A 17,377-nucleotide genomic window follows, 5' to 3' on the forward strand; every position below is an offset into this window, starting at 1 on the left:
AGAACATTTTTTGGAGCTTATATTTTAGTTTATTAAAGGGTCTCAATTCACATTTGTTGACTGAGACTGTGAGATTTTAAAAATGCAGAGGCTCTGGGAAAACATCAAAGTGTGAACGGACCTCAACACATTTCTCTTCGCAAACAGAGAAGAACAATTATGTTGAAAGTCCTGTTGATGTCGATGTATTGAAATAAAACATGCATTCATATCAACATTATATATTATTTTACTCAACTAGAGTCCTTGTATTCATGCTAGTGGCTGCTATTTGCAAAATGGGAGAATGTATCACAATATTTGTTTAAATTGGTACCTCCTTACTAGATCTTACTACAACAGATTCTTAATGAAGTAGTAAACACTTTTATTGTGGAAAATGCTAATGATTTTGCGGGCTCTGTGAATACTGGTAATGTCAAATATGTCATAATGGCTGGTCTCTACAGGCTAGTTTGCTATCACACATAAATGATATTTTTGTGAGCAATGCTCGGTTCATTCCACCTACAGAATGTGCATTTTCTTAATTAACAAAGTTTAAAAATGAATCAGTGTTGAATGCTTAATAATACCCATAGATTCATCCTGCCCTTTGCGTTTCATGCTAATGGACAGTTAAATCTGCATTAAAGTTTAATAGGATCATTGGGTCCTTTCAGATTTATTGTCAGAGTCTTCTTAAACCTCTGACCACACTTTGTTATTTCTTCCCAGAAGTCTATTTCATAATTAATGCCCTCTATAACCAATATCATGGAGCTTTTCTCAGACAGTGCTCTGTAAATCTGCCTAATGATGGCCGTAAGGAAAGACTGCTCGCTCCTTGCTGAAAGAGAGCCACAGCCATGCAGTATTTACACATTTGCTTTACACACTTGCACTGTGCCACCAGCTATTAAACATCTGCCCCTGAACACAAACAACCCAAGGAAAGTGTCTGACACTTTCTACAAATACAGTACACTTTAGTGTCATATGACCTTTTTTAAAGCATTAGAGGCATTGTTTTTGTTGTTGTTTTTTTTCTCTCCATGTGTTCTGAATAGATAAACTGGACAAGTCATTATTTAACATAAAATTAACCCAGCATGAAACATTGCTAGATTTAAACCCATCAATTGTCTTTGCCTTCCACCATCTCCCTTAGAAAGGGTCATTTTGGCCTGCCCCACTTCAGAGGTCTTGACATTTCGTGATGATATTCTACAATCGGACAACAAACTCATAATTTGATTTCTGGGAAATATATATGTTTATCAAAAACCACAAACCAGCATTTGGTCCTAAACTAACTAGCCCCTACTGAGTGACTTAGGGTGTACTCACACTAGGCACTCTGAACCGCGCCCAAGCACGCTTGACCTCCAAAGCCCGGTTCGTTTGACAAGTGTGATCGCTCCATTCCGTGCCAGGGCGCAGTTCGTTTAGCCAGCCCTGGCCCGCTTGGAAGAGGTGAGCCAGAGAATTGGGTTGGGCTTGAGCGCGGTTCGCATGCAATGTGAGCGTTAACCGCGCCCGAGCACGGAACAGATACTACTTTTGTGTGCACTACTGTCATCGTTATGATGGCAAGAGAAAATCGCTGCACGGCATAAATGATAAGTCTATTAGGCAGTATCTTAGCGAAAGTGTTTTCTTCCATTCAAAAAGTTGCATGTAAGCAACGTAAGCGTGCTCCGGCCTGGAACATTAAGTGCAATGTGAGTGCAGGCCATCAGGGGAGTGGGAAGGGGGGACAATCGCGCTCGGACTCAGTTCAAGGCAACCGTGCCTAGTGTGAGTACACCCTTAATTTAAGTTTCATTTGCAACCCTGTTACCAAATCTGGTGTAATTTTTTTATTATTATTTAATTTTTAAATGTATAAGGGTCAATGACGTGACGCGTCATTTTTTTGTCCAAAGGCCTTAATAATAATAAAAAACAAAGATATGACATCCAAAGTATGTAAGGTAGTACAACTAGATCTCTTTTATTGAATCCAAAAGGTTTTAATTATATTTTGCTACACATAAAGGTATTTTAGAGGTTTTGAAGTGTCAAAAATTTATTCGATTTAACCATCCAAAGGCCAATACAGCCATTTCATTTCTGATTAAAATATCATTGATCATATGAATTTCACTGATGTCATTCAGAGTAACCAATATAAAGGGACCATTTTGGATAAAGTCATGCGGTCAATATCATGTGACAGGATGTGACATCATTCAAATACAGTTGCAAGAAAAAGTATGTGAACCCCTTGCAGAATCTGTGAAAATGTGCAAAATTTTAACAAAATAAGAGAGATCATACAAAATGCATGTTATTTTTTATTTAGTACTGTCCTGAGTAAGATATTTTACATAAAAGATGTTTACATATAATCCATAAGACAAAAAAATAGCTGAATTTATTAAAATGACCCAGTTCAAAAGTTTGTGAACCATTGATTCTTCATACTGTGTGTGGTTACCTGGATGATCTACGACTGTTTTTTTGTTTTGTGATGGTTGTTCATGAGTCCCTTGTTTGTCCCGAGCAGTTAAACTGAGCTCTGTTCTTCAGAAAAAATCTCCAGGTCCTGCAGATTCTTCAGTTTTCCAGCATCTTTTGCATATTTGAACCCTTTACAACAGTGACTGAATGATTTTGAGATCCATCTTTTCACATGGAGGACAACTAAGGGACTCAAACTCAACTAATAAAAAAGGTTAAAACATTCACTGATGCTTCAGAAGGAAACATGATGCATTGAGAGTCGGGGTGGTGAAAACTTGAACAGGATGAAGAGGTCCAAATTTTTCTTATTTCGCTTGAATATCATTTTTTTTCATTTAGTACTGCCCTTCGGAAGCAACAGAAAATACCTGTATGTTTCCCGACAAATTAAATACAATTTTCCTTGATCTTCAAATTCCAAATGTTTTCATTTGGAATTTTCCCATCTATTAATGCATCATGTTTTTTTCTGGAGCATCAGTGAATGTTTGAACCTTTTTTAATAGTTGTGTTTGAGTCCCTCAGTTGTCCTCAGTGTGAAAAGATGGATCTTAAAATCATTCAGTCACTGCTGGAAAGGGTTCAAATATGCAAAAAATGCTGGAAAACTGAAGAATCTGCAGGACCTGGAGATTTTTTCTGAAGAACAGAGCTCAGTTTAACTGCTCAGGACAAACAAGGGACTCATGAACAACCATCACAAAAAAAAAAAAAAAAAACAGTCGTAGATCATCCAGGTAACCACACACAGTATTAAGAATCAGTGGTTTAATATCTTACTCAGGACAGTACTAAAAAAATAACATGCATTTTGTATTATCTTCCTTATTTTGTTAAAATTATTAACATTTTCACAAATTCTGCAAGTGGTTCACATACTTTTTCTTGCAACTGTTCCTGCAAAGGACCACATGGTCATGAAGTAAAGCTAACTCTCTCTAAACTATTTGAAAAATTCATGTTTTCACTTGCTCATACGCATGTCCCGAAACATCAGGTCATTCAGTACAACCGCTATAAATCATGGAAAATGTTGTAATATTTTAAATATAAAATGTTTGATTGTCCTTTTGCTAGCTAGATATAAGCCTGTTTGCATTGTTTGAAAATATCGTCATTCGGTATAACCAAAAGTGTCATTCGGTAAAACAGAAATTTTGGTTAAACCAAATGACTTTTTTGGTGACAAATTTTGTCCATCTTGTAAAAAATGACAAAAGCAGTGTTAATTGATTATAAAAACCACATAATCTCATTGTTAACACTTAATAAAACTCCAAAATTAATTATAACTCGATTATGTTTTTTTTTACACTTTCAAAAACCTTATTCGTCAATGACCCATAAATGTCTATTTAATGTTGATGCTCATTTAATGTTTACAACATCACACAAATCAGGAGTTTAGACTGTATTCAGACAGCCAGCTCAGTATCAACAAAAAGGTTTTGGTGCATTCTGGGTTGTGATTGGATGAAATAATCATGTATTTTGACAATAAAACAGTGGCAGATAAATAAGCGTTGGTGTGGGAAGGTGATGGCTCATTATGTGAGAGCTGCACTTGTGTGCTTCTATGAGCTTGTCAGCTCTACTCTTACTGCTTAATAAGCCCAAACGGACAGATGTCTGTCACAGCAAGGAGACATGCATGCAAGAGAAGACTGATGGGGCCCTTCAAGAACCATTTTCTGTTTTAACTCTGTCCCTGAGGAAGCAGCTTTGCTGTAAAAAGTGTAACTTTGAACTTAGTCAATATCCCTATAAGTCACAATTTCTACAATTTTGTTTTCTATCTTACCTTATATCGTATCTGGAATTGTTTTTTTGGTTTATGACTTAATGAGGAAAAAGGCATGCAAATGAGATGTGAAGCACAAACAACCAAAGCTCAGTTAATACAGGTATGTAATTGAAACATCTGTGAGCAATGAGCATTCCATTTCAAACATCACATTTGCAGTGAGCTTAAATTTGAAAGTATAATTGGAATTGGTATAATTTTTTTTACTGCTTTGCGCTTTATCAATATGCACCACACTGACATAGAAAGTAATGTATGTAGTCACGAAATCACATTCTCTCCTCGAAAAATATAGATTCTAAAATGTTAAAAATGAAAGTAAGAGTAAAAACATGTTAACTGGTTCACTAAGTTCCTGTGTATAGTGAAAAATTACATTAGATTTAAGTAGTAATTTTCTGTAAAATAAACATGCAAAAAACTATATAATGTATAACAAGTTTTTTGTAATGAAAAAGTTTGAATGTTTCAAATCACAGCTGCCATTTTTTTTTTTTTTTTTTTTTTTACTGTAAATTTAACAGGATTTTTTTTTTTGCAGAGTATAGCACACAGAAATGAATCAGGCATTCATGCAAAAACTAAAAAAACAACAACCACAACAACAACGAGCAGTTGTGATCTAACCTACTCGTGATGATATGATAACAAAATGTTAGGTATGAATTGCTTTTAGCTGCCTGCACTTGAATATAATTTTCCAAATAAAGCCCTTAAATGTGTAACGTGAGCACGTCTGATACAGTTAAGCATTAATTGAGGTTAAACAAGAGTTAAGAACCTGCAGTAGGTCTTTAAAGTTTAATGCATTCCCTCGTCAGATTGTGCTCCACATTAACCTAGATGACATGAATATTTTTCAAAGACAAACTAACAAATATTACATTTATAGAGTGGGCTCAAAAGTCAAAAAGTTCAATTTCAATATTCACTTTGCCTGGAGAGGGATACAACACGACAACACTTTTTTGGAAGAGCAGGTGCTGAGAAAAGCCAGAAATTCATTGGTGGGAGAGAATAGATGTGAAGTCTGCAGAGAGATGATATTACCGCTCTACTGTATGTACCCCACTGCCTCACGCTGATTGCACGGTTTCCTTTAAAATCGGTTGCTCTTTGCATTTACTAGAACGCTTTCATTATACACACAAGCGTAAAAGTAACATCTTTTTCCGCTGCAAAGGCAGATGCATAGTTACATTGATCGTTCCATTGAAACTTGACAGTCTTTTCAATTTTTTGTTGCTCTCACCCACCTGTTATCTCTAACTTTCAGCTAATTCAACATGAAGGAAGAGGTTTAAGCAGCTATATATCTCTAAAAACCATCCTCAATACTCAGCTAAATAAAAGTGATTAAATTTAAAGTGAGACGTTGAGATGACACCACATTCTTTTCACCTGGAACAGAAATGGCATTTTTTGCCACATTTGGAGCAGATAAAACTCAAAGAGCATGAAGCGTCTGCCGCCCACAGCTCCAGGCCTGAGAAAGCGAGCTGATAGGGGGTCTGATTAGAGTGAGAGGTGAGAGCAGAGGCCTGCCACTCACGACCTGAGAGAGAAAACCTACGGTGCTGTGATTTCAGCCACAGCAGGAGTTACAGAGAACTGTGGGTGGAGGATCAGTGACAGAAAACACACTTAAACAATGACAGTCCTGATAGGCGGCAGCAGACCATAGTGTGATGAGACATAATAAGCCTGTTATTGACCAAGCATGAGTGTAAAAAAAACCATGATAAGCAGACAACATGCGAATAAACAACTGTTGACAACCATGGCCTCCTACCTGTTTGTTTCGGTGCTGTACTGTCCCTTGCCCACCTGATTGACTGCGCAGACCCTGAACTGGTATGAGCGGGCGGGAGTGAGTCCCTTCACCATGGCCCGTGTCACGATGTGGTCCACATCAGGCAAATACACTCTCCAGGGAGAATCTGGTATACAAAAAGGAGCAGAACATTTCAAACTATTTAAACAAACATTACAAGGGACATCATTTATATATTTTATATTGGTTATAATACTATTGTATTAATATACACCACTGTTCAAATGTTTTTGAAAGAAGTCTCTCATGCTCACCTGGGCTACATTTATTTGATAAAATAAATACAGTAAGAACAGTAATATTGTGAACTAATATTATAATTTAAAACAACTGTTTTCTATTTCCATATACAGAATTTCAAAATGCATATATGTAAAATGTATTATCAATGTTGAAAACAGTTGTACTGCATAACATTTTTGTGAAAACCATGATGCATATTTTTCATGATTTTTTGATGAAAATAAAGTTCAAAAGAACAGCATTTATTTGATAAAGAAATCTTTTTGTAACATTATAAATATCTTTACTGTGACTTTTGAATATTAAAAGTATTAATTTCTTAAAAAAATCTTTCTGATCTCAAATATGAATACTGTTATATTATACAACCTGAATTCCGGAAATGTAGGGACATTTTTTAAATGTCACAAATATTTTATTCACAATAGAACATAGATAACATAACAAATGTTTAAACTGAGAAATTTTACACTTTTTTTTCCACTAAATGAGCTCATTTCAAATTTGATGCCTGCTACAGGTCTCAAAAAAGTTGGCACGGGGGCAACAAATGGCTGAAAAAGGAAGACATTTTGAAAAGATTCAGCTGGGAGAACATCTAGCAACTAATTAAGTTAATTAATATCAGGTCTGTAACATGATTAGCTATAAAAGGGATGTCTTAGAGAGGCAGTGTCTCTCAGAAGTAAAGATGGGCAGAGCTGTGAAAGAGTGCGTAAAAAAAGATTGTGGGATACTTTAAAAACAATGTTCCTCAACGTCAGATTGCAAAGGCTTTGCAAATCTCATCATCTACAGTGCATAATATCATCAAAAGATTCAGAGAAACTGGAGAAATCTCTGTGCGTAAGGAGCAAGGCTGAAGACCTTTATTGGATGCCCGTGGTCTTCAGGCCCTCAGACGACACTGCATCACTCATCGGCATGATTGTGTCAATGACATTACTAAATGGGCCCAGGAATAATTCCAGAAACCGCTGTCGGTAAACACAATCCGCCGTGCCATCTGCAGATGCCAACTAAAGCTCTTGCAAAAAAATCATGCAAAAAGGAAGCCATATGTGAACATGGTCCAGAAGCGGCGTCGTGTCCTGTGGGCCAAGACTCATTTAAAATGGACTGTTTCAAAGTGGAAAAGTGTTCTATGGTCAGACGAGTCCAAATTTGACATTCTTGTTGGAAATCACGGACACCGTGTCCTCCGGGCTAAAGAGGAGGGAGACCTTCCAGCATGTTATCAGTGTTCAGTTCAAAAGCCAGCATCTCTGATGGTATGGGGGTGCATAAGTGCATACGGTATGGGCAGCTTGCATGTTTTGGAAGGCACTATGAATGCTGAAAGGTATATAAAGGTTTCAGAGAAACATATGCTCCCCTCCAGATGATGTCTATTTCAGGGAAGGCCTTGTGTATTTCAGCAGGACAATGCAAAACCACATACTGCAGCTATTACAACAGCATGGCTTCGTCGTAGAAGAGTCCGGGTGCTGAATTGGCCTGGCTGCAGTCCAGATCTTTCACCTATAGAGAACATTTGGCGCATCATTAAATGAAAAATATGTCAAAGATGACCACGAACTCTTCAGCAGCTGGAAACCTATATCAGGCAAGAATGGGACCAAATTCCAACACCAAAACTCCAGAAACTCATAACCTCGATGCCCAGATGTCTTCAAACTGTTTTGAAAAGAAGAGGAGATGCTACACCATGGTAAACGTGCCCCCGTCCCAACTATTTTGAGACCTGTAGCAGGAATCAAATTTGAAATGAACTCATTTTTTGCATAAAATTGTAAAATTTCTCAGTTTAAACATTTGTTATATTATCTATGTTCTATTGTGAATAAAATATTGGCTCATGTGATTTGAAAGTCTTTTAGTTTTCATTTTATTCAAATTTAAAAAATGTCCCAACATTTCCAGAATTCGGGTTGTATTATATATTTATGTTTTATTTTTTTCCGCCTATAATGTAAATATTTCTAACACCAAAACTGTCATAATTTGTTCAATGACCATTTCCACCCCTTTGCTGACCCTTAGAATTAAACAGGCCTTTTCTGCTACTGAACCAAAGACGTCTATATGTAAATGAGCTCTGACGTGATTGGCTAACCACTCTGAACATAAAATGAAAAACGCTTATATAAGTTTTGTTTGCATATGCATTTTCCATGATAATGACCCTTTTAACTAAAGATCTTTTAAGCGTATTCATTTCTGGAAATGTTATTAATGAAAGTAATTATACAGTTAAACTTTGTTTTCTGTCTTCTAAAGCCACATAGTGGCTTATATAAAATTACACAATTTGCATATGTGCATAATCAAGCATAATCACATGATACTTGTCAAGATATTTTTACACAAATTAGTCATCCACTCATAATTACATAATATGCTTGAGTCTGGACTTGCCATTATTACTTAATGACACTTAATGACCAGCCATGCAGCTTCAGAAATTATACACCAGACTCCAAACCAAATGTGAGATGAGATGAGGTTTAGATCAAAAGATATTAATACAATCTTTTTACGAGTAAATATCTCATGATTCTAAACACAAGTACCAATCCATTAATGAGGAAGAAAATTAACAATTGCATTTCAATTCACGATCTTTGAAGAAAAAAAAAAGTAGTATACGAGAGAGCAGATTTTTCTCACTTTCTCTGAAACGTGTTTCTAATGGGACTTCCCAGCCCTATTACACCCTGCACCAGTAATCTTCACCTCCACTCCGGCACATTCTTCACTGTCCTCTTCCAGCCCCAGAAGATCAATCTACTTAGGTGGGTTTTTCCCCAGTTCTGTAATACTGCAGCCTTTTACACCACTGGGTGACACTAACTGACATCAACTCGTACATGTAGCACGTGCTGTGGAGACAGAGAGCAGCTACGCACGTTCTGGACTGGCTGAACATTCAGATGCATAATGGGTGGATGTGAATGAGGCACTGAGCTCAGTAGTTTCTTTAACAATGCCTACTCGGCTCAATCACTGGTTGGGATTTACTTTAAACTTATCCCACAGAGCAAATGGCTATACGGTGACACCAAGAAGTATTTGGACACCTTATTCACATTTAAAATGATTTGATTTCTATATCTCTCTTCTGGGCCACTCTAGCTCAAATAGCTTTTGATTAAGTGGTGTCAAGGTGATTTTTACTGGATGTAAGAAGTCAGGCTGAATTCAGAATAGCATCGGTTCTGGAAGTAAAAATGCCATTCAGTTGCTTCACAGGGGAATTGATTTTGAATGATAAATTATAAACCTCTAAAGACAGACCTACTGTGAGCTATGAGGTTAGTTCACCCAAAAATGAAAATTACCCCATGATTTACTCACCCTCAAGCCATCCTAGGTGTATATGACTTTCTTCTTTCAGCCAAATCTCTTTAAACGATGGTATATGTTTTTGTTGAAGCCTTCAGCCTGCATTATTTCAACTTATTTATTTACTTTTTTTTTTTTTTTTAAATCATGTTTAACAGTCGAATTCATGGTGAAAAACTACATCATCCATGATTCTTTAGAGAAATGTACTCCAATCAGGGAATCGAACAAAGGAAATTGCACCAAAAGGACTCTTTAGCGCCCGCCCACTCCCATGAAACACTGCAAATGATATCATATATACACACACACACTCATAAATTTAAATTCAATTTAAAGTTTTATATATATTGCTTTTAATTTGAATGTCATTCACAATGTTTCATTGTTCACAATCTTGTACCTTTGTCTTTTTGTCCAAATTTCAACTAGTTTTTTGCTTCAAAGTTTGTAATTTTGTGATTGACATCATAGCTGCTTGGTTTGATTCAATGTTTAGAACTCTTAAATGAAGGATCCCTATAGGAAAAATGAATGGGAAAAATACTTCTGGAAACGAGGCTGCTGAAAAAGTGGGCAGACACCACTAGGATCCCATTCCCAATTAAGCCTCAGTTCCCTTCAAGTTGACGTAGGTGTCCTAGCAGAGTGTAGTTCATCACATTTGAACAACTTACATCTGACAACAAAAAAATGCGCTCAAAATGTAAAATCTAACAAACTTTTTTTTATATATTTCTTTACATGGCAATTGGGTTACTAATGAAACTGTATTTGCCCCAGGCTAGGTACAATGATGGATGAAGGGGAGTAAACCAGTGTGTGTTTGTGAGTGTGTCTGCATGTATCTTACTGTTCTCTGAGAGCTCAACCACATAATGCAGTAGGGGGCTGTTTCCATCAAAGGGTCTCATCCAGGACAGGTCCACGCTGCGGCTGTCATTGCTGTTCAGGCTGGCCTGCAGGTTTCGAGGCGAGTGTGGCAGCTCTCTATGAGGACAGAGAACAGCAAATGCTCAAAATAAGGACTGTTTCACAATTCTCACACAAGCACTGCATAAACAAAGCTAGCATTAGCACATAGCTACAGCTCTATCCAGAACATGAAGTGATTTAGAGGTTACTACATTAAGTATTTTGCAATAAATGATCAAATCTGAATGCTACATGAATATTACATGAACGCTACCAGACGTTCATTGTGGTTTGAGTCTGTTAATGATTTTATCTTTGGGACTGCCCTTCCCAGTAGGCTCCCTCGGCCAATTTTCAGATCTTCTCAGATATTCACTCCTACTGCAGTGTCCTCCATGTTCAAAAGGATCGTGATTCCAAATTCAGCCTGAATCTCACAGCCAGTCGGAGGCAGGCATTCATTTGCATTTGTCTTGATTTTTTTCTTCACACTAGCTTTTTTTTTTAAATTCTATTGATTTCTTTATTAATCATTTCATATGCATCCTGCTGAGACCAGACACCGAGCACCAACGGTTGCGCTCGGAAAGTTTGTTTTCTCCTCCAAATTAAACCCATGGAGAGAGCCAGCAAAGCTTAAGATTTCATCAGTTTTTTTTTTTTCTAAGAAGGAAGACTGTGACGTTTCCACAGGTGTAAAAGAACTGCTAATCCTTTACATGACGTTAACTAGTAAATTGCAAAATGTTAAATACCTTTGATTTCAATAAAATAATATTAATATCAAATATTTTTGGGTGAACTATCTCTTTAATATCTTATATCTTGTATTAAGGATTTTTTTAAGATACTATCCCTTACAGATAGTATATTAGAGCACAAGGTGAACACATTTTTGCACATAGAGAGTTAACACAGAAATAACAGAATGGCATCAAAATAAAATTGACCTTAGTATTAGTATTAATGCTTTTGTTCAGATTGTTGGGCAATCAGTGTTTATTTGTAATGGCGTGGGCTGTGATCGCTGAAGGTGGAAAAAGAACGGATGGGTGACTTCAGCCACTGGGGAAAGTCCTCTTGACAACATGCCTGATTCCACACAACCATCTGATACCACCACAGCATCTTCTCCAGTTTAATGAGGAGCCAGAAAACCCACAAACAGATAATGAGTCTTAGTTCCACACAACATTAGCCTCATGAAATCTGCATAAAGTACACACACCCGCTGGTTACTGCAGTCTTCCAGCGGTTTATTTCTGGAGAGCTTCTGAGGGGATTTTATTCCCTCATCATATTGTGGTACAGAGTCATAAGCAAAGGCTTTAGGTGTTAAAATGTTTACGCTGCCAAGATTTAGCTTTTATTTTGGGTTTAAGGAATCGACTGGCAGACACGGATCATAAATGGGGTTTCAAATAGCCGGGATGAAGAAATCTACCCACTCAGAGACTGGTCAAAAGGTCAAAAGCTTTTTAGGAGATGGTCAGGACGTTTTTTTCTTTTTTTTCTGGATAGAGAGTTAGAAAAGTACTCATAAATACTAGCAAACTAGCTACTTCAAAAACTAGGTTTTGAAAGTCAGGTTCAAGGCAAAGAACACAGACATAAAAGAAAAAAAACTTCTTTGATTAAATAAAAAGCTTTAAAAGTTACAATTATCAGACTGCTGATGAATATTAAAATAGAGCATAAGCAGTTGGAATCCAGATTGAAAGGTTACATTGAAAAAGGTTACTGAGGAAAGGTCAGTCTACACACTCATGCTGAGAGTAGCAATCCACTCAAGTAGTGCATGCAGACGCTGCAGTAGGTGAGCAAACAAAATGCAGAAGAAAGCTAAAGAAACAAAGAATTGTCCAATTCAAGTAAATAGGAGTTGGTGTCCTTTGCAAAATAATAAGCCTGTGCTGCAGTTTTGTTGTCACTTTAAAAGCTAGAGCTCTTGAAAGTTGGGAGGATTCTGATTTGGTTGTCAGAAGTTTTTATTGTTGGTCCGCTGGAAGAAAAATCGCTCTGAAAGTGATTCCAATGATATCGTTCCTCTGTGTCATTATTGTTATAATTGTATTGTGGACTGCGCTTTTCTCTTATAGTCCCCCTGAAATCAAAATTTAAGTTTTTTAGCTCTTAGTATGAATATGTTATCCTTAAGGTTATGAATAAGATGGTGTGTTCCAAAACAATGACAAACCTCGCATTTAGGAGATATAAGCATTCAAAACTTACAGTCTCTCACTTCCGCTAAAATGGATCAAGGATTTTCATGACATCACATCGAACTTCAGCTTCTCATCAAATCTTCTGTCCAATCAAATGCTCTCTAGAATCTGAAGTCCCGCCCTTCCTACACTATGAACAGACACTGAAGCTGCGGCTGAAATCGGCTATTTGTTCACACATTTACTAGTTTCTGCATGGTGAATGGCACATAGTGCACTATATAAAGAATAGGCAACGATTCAGACAGTGTAAATATGCTTTCTATAGACGCAAATGAAGTCCGTTTTTGCTTTAGTGTAACACGAACCACTGCAGCGCGAGCACAGTCTGCTCTGGCCCACTATCACGAGAGCACGGAGCGGATCATATCCACAAGTCGGCTCAGACTACGAAAGGTATCGGACCCATTTGAATTCTGCACAGAATGCTGTATTTTAAAGTGATAAAGAGGAGATAAGGAGGATAAACGGTTAGATATTAAAAGGAAACAGAGGTTTTACTCAGTTTGACATTTCTGGCCGAGCTGTGATTTAAACGAAACGCTACTGGCTATTTTAAAAAAGGGGCGGGGCTGTTCGATATATCGCCCTGTCTTCCTGTTTCAGTTGAAATTACGTCAACACATTGAATAAATGGGTTATGATCAGTCAAGTGCTTTAGGACCCACGTTAATATTAGAAAAGCTTTCCAGCGCTGGAGAGACCTAAGCGGGAAGGGCAGAAAACAGACACCAAGGTTTGTGTTGTTTCTGCTCCATATGTGAGTAACATTGGTTTTGAGTGTGTGCTGCTGGTGACTAACAACAAACTCTTGCTTGTATATACTCGTGTATTGTGTGTTCATTTTTTGTTCTTCCCTGTCGTTCTTTCGTCATCTTTGCTTTATCTTTCGCGAAGCTTTATTTTGCTTCGCTTCTGCTATGATAAAGACTCTTGCATTGCATGTTCATGCATTTTGGGGGCGGAGCAATGAAGGGAGGGGTGTGTTTGTTTGGGCAGATTTTAAATATCAACAGTGTTCAACAATGATTCTCAGATATGGCTTACTGCACCTTTAAATCTGTTTTTTTTTGTCTGTTCAATTGTCCATCAGGAGAAAATCATATACCCGATCACTTAGTAAGTGATATCACACCCCTCCTCAACAAGCCTCATGATTTGAGGTATCATTCGTTTCTGTAGTAGAAATGGTGTGGGATGAGTTACATGACAAAGTTGAATACTTAGGGTTAGAGGTTTTTGAGAGACAGCATATATTTCGCTCTTCAGTTACGTCCTCACACTTCAAAGGCAGCTGGTGAAAAATGATGCGCTATGCGCACCTGGAAGGTGACATACATCCATCAGCACAGCGCATTAGTCAGCCTAATGCTCAGAGATGAAGGGAAGCTAAGTCACTCACATGACCTCCAGACGGGCCGCCTTGGAGTCGTTGCCGGCCTGAGAGATGACGTCACAGGCATAGTCCCCGATGTCCCCGGACCAGGTTTGACTGATGTGCAAGGAGCCCTCCTGCAGGCTGATACGCCCCCCTCTGGTCTGGCTCACTAACTCTTCATCCTTTTTCCACACATACCTGCCAAGTGAAGGAGACGGGGAGCGGAAGAGAACTCTATCACAGTCAAACTGACACAGGGGGAGCGCAGGAAACAGCGCTGGCTCATTACACTGATATCCAGCATATTAGCGCTGAATTAACTGTACAACACTACGGATCGCGCTTTGAATCAACTTCAAGGCCTGTGGGCTGACACTCTGCATTAACATTACAATCACACTGAGTGTGGAGCCCAGACGAGAAGAGGAAGCAGCACGGCTCGTTTGTCATCACCCACCTCACTTCCACGCGCGGGTCGTGGGTGGCGCCACACTCCAAAATGGCTGTGGTCCCCTTAATGACACGTCTGTCCATGGGAGGGCTGGATATGGATGTGCGACCTTGGAGAAAACACAACATCGTTGATTCTGCATGAGTTTAATGTTTCCAAGAACCAAACGGCTATGCTTCACTGTATAACAGCCTCTTCACACGTCAATGGCTGAGCGTGCTTCCCTCCTGCTGAGACACTTCCAGGACTTTACATGCTCTGATCAGTGTGTAATAACAAGTCTGGATGCTGTAGATATCACCTTGCTTAGCTGCAGTTTATCATGCTCTGCTCTGACTTTATTTATTGAAGACATGTTTATTGAATAAATCTATTATTAAAGGAAGGAAGTAAGTTTGATGTGAGTTTTGCATTTGCCCAATCCAGAACCACACATTTCCACTGAAATAATGGTGGTTCTTTGCTGTAACAATTTAAAAATGAAACAGTATTTTCCCCTGTCCACCTGAAATAAAATTATTATATGTTTGAAATGATTATTATGAGTTTTACTCTTTATATATTTAAATTGTGATGGTTAGATTAAAGTTAGCTTGTGATGGAATAAAGAAAATCAAAGTTGAAATGTTTAGTTCACACAAAGACAAGCAATAAACATTTTCATTTGACTCAACAGCTGTTAATGCATCTCTGTGTCCGAAATCAAATATCTCCTTACTATACAGTATACGAAAAGCTAATGTTAATGCATTTGTGGTGTTTCCCTCAGTGCATAACTTACATTTCAAAGGTATATTCTCCATCTGTAAATGTTAGAAAGTCATGCAAATATTTCCATTTTGCTGTCAGGGGTTGACGAGCCTTATGCAAGAAGTTAATTTCCGCTAAACTTAACACTTCAGTGAATGAGCGCCGCCGCGCGCATGCGCGCCAAACAGACGGCGCGCAATAGAATAGGAGCGCCATAATTCTGACAAAAATATTCATTTTGCTAAAATATTTGTTGTTGAACAATAAATATCCACATGAATATTTTTAAACTGGTAAGTAAGTGTATTTTTGTGATAGCAGTAAATGTTTTTAATTTTATTTTTAGTTCAGTGAATTTAACTTCTGCTTTAAAAAGCATTATTTTTATTTTTAGATTGTAATGTTACAATGTTAGAATGTGATGTGATTTGACCCTTTTTTGCACATAAATAGCATAGACTACATGGTTACATTCACTATTTGTTTTCATAGCCGTTAATATGAACATTGTTTATAAGATGAGATTGGGTAGGATGTGAAATAAGATTTTTTTTTTCTTTTTTTTAATCCAAATAGAAAAATGTAGCAAATATGGAGATATATACCGTATATCACCATTCAGCCAAAAAATACCGAGTTATGATTTTTTGGCCACATCGCCCAGCCCTAGGCGAAAAGTCCTCGGATGACCTACTACTTCCGCCAAGATTCTGAAGTGCACATTTAATGGACACTTTACTATCCAATGAGGCCATGGGAGAGGATATGAATGGAAGTGAAGCGACGCAACTGATGCTGGTAGGTCACGTGACAGTAACAACATGGGGGATGTAATACGTCCGAATTTCATTCGTACTACCCATATTCATACTTTATAGAACATACTTTTTTTAACAGTCGCGAAGAAAGTTCAAATTCAAATGTAGTACCTACTCAGACGCACAGTACGACTTGGTGGCTCTCACAGACAGACTATTTTGCCAAGCGACAGTGAATAGCAAAGGAAGAATCCAGAACCGTCTCTCTTGTCTCTGTACTCTTATATTTGGTGGTGTTTGATAAACACCATAGCGAATACAGAAATCTTAATGGATATTTCAAAACATGTAAATACTGTTTAACTTGTTTTCTTCTCTGACAAGTTGCACGGTGCTGCTTTGAGTACCAGAGGAACCAATGTATTTCTGCTTTTCTATAAGCACCATCTACTGTCAAAGGTGAAATTGCACTTTCATTCAGCCCATCTGCATTTGTTATGCAATGGTCTGAACAGACGCTTTGTATGCGAAAATCAGACCATATATACAGTATGTACCAAACATTTATGTTGATGTGAACAAGCCTTTATAGTAGAGCTATGGTCTTTATCTGTCTGTCCAGGTGTACATGACACAATGCATTATAGAATATTTGATCACTGCACATCACCACACATCACCTGTGCAATGAACGTAAATAGATGCTGGTCGAAGCTGAGCTATAGTCCACTTATCTAGGTCTGTAAGTCTGTCTAATAAATATGCTTACATTTTTTAGTCCATCTGAAATTCAACTTTTAAAGTGCATGTAAATGCAAACTAGGACTCAAAACCAAAACCAAAATGTTTGTTTGTGAAGTAAAAATCAGTTATATACAGAAGCTTGTTTCCGTCATGGAAAAAAAAAAAAAAAAAAATGCAACTTTTTATATCAAAATTCTGACTTTATATCTTGCAATTTGGCCATGCAAAGAGTTTATATCTCTTTTAAGATGCACCTAATTTCGTAGACGAAAGGATCTGTCTTTATAACAAAATGCATATTTTGTTCAAGAAATGTTTTGTTACATTCCATTTTGTATTCATATCAATGCACAAAATCAAATATTACATTCACAAAATTAATATTTAATTCATGACGTTCATTTCGTGATCCAGTCATACCCTTTCCTTCACAAAATTAGGCA

The 17,377-nt window shown here is 37.5% G+C and overlaps 1 protein-coding gene across 6 annotated transcripts in view; it reads right to left on the bottom strand.

Annotated features, from left to right (window-relative positions):
- Nucleotides 1-17,377, bottom strand: part of sdk1a (sidekick cell adhesion molecule 1a) — a 331,621-nt gene that overhangs the window by 79,761 nt on the left and 234,483 nt on the right. For all 6 annotated transcript variants that reach the window (XM_051886569.1, XM_051886567.1, XM_051886566.1 and 3 more), the window contains 4 exons: nt 14,689-14,791; nt 14,256-14,429; nt 10,567-10,703; nt 6,084-6,231 (listed from right to left, as the gene is read on the bottom strand). In XM_051886569.1, the coding sequence (XP_051742529.1) occupies nt 6,084-6,231; nt 10,567-10,703; nt 14,256-14,429; nt 14,689-14,791 (562 nt within the window). The remainder of the gene's footprint in view (nt 1-6,083; nt 6,232-10,566; nt 10,704-14,255; nt 14,430-14,688; nt 14,792-17,377) is intronic.

The sequence above is a fragment of the Ctenopharyngodon idella genome, chromosome 3 (assembly GCF_019924925.1).
Source record: "Ctenopharyngodon idella isolate HZGC_01 chromosome 3, HZGC01, whole genome shotgun sequence".
Classification (NCBI taxonomy): Eukaryota; Metazoa; Chordata; class Actinopteri; order Cypriniformes; family Xenocyprididae; genus Ctenopharyngodon; species Ctenopharyngodon idella.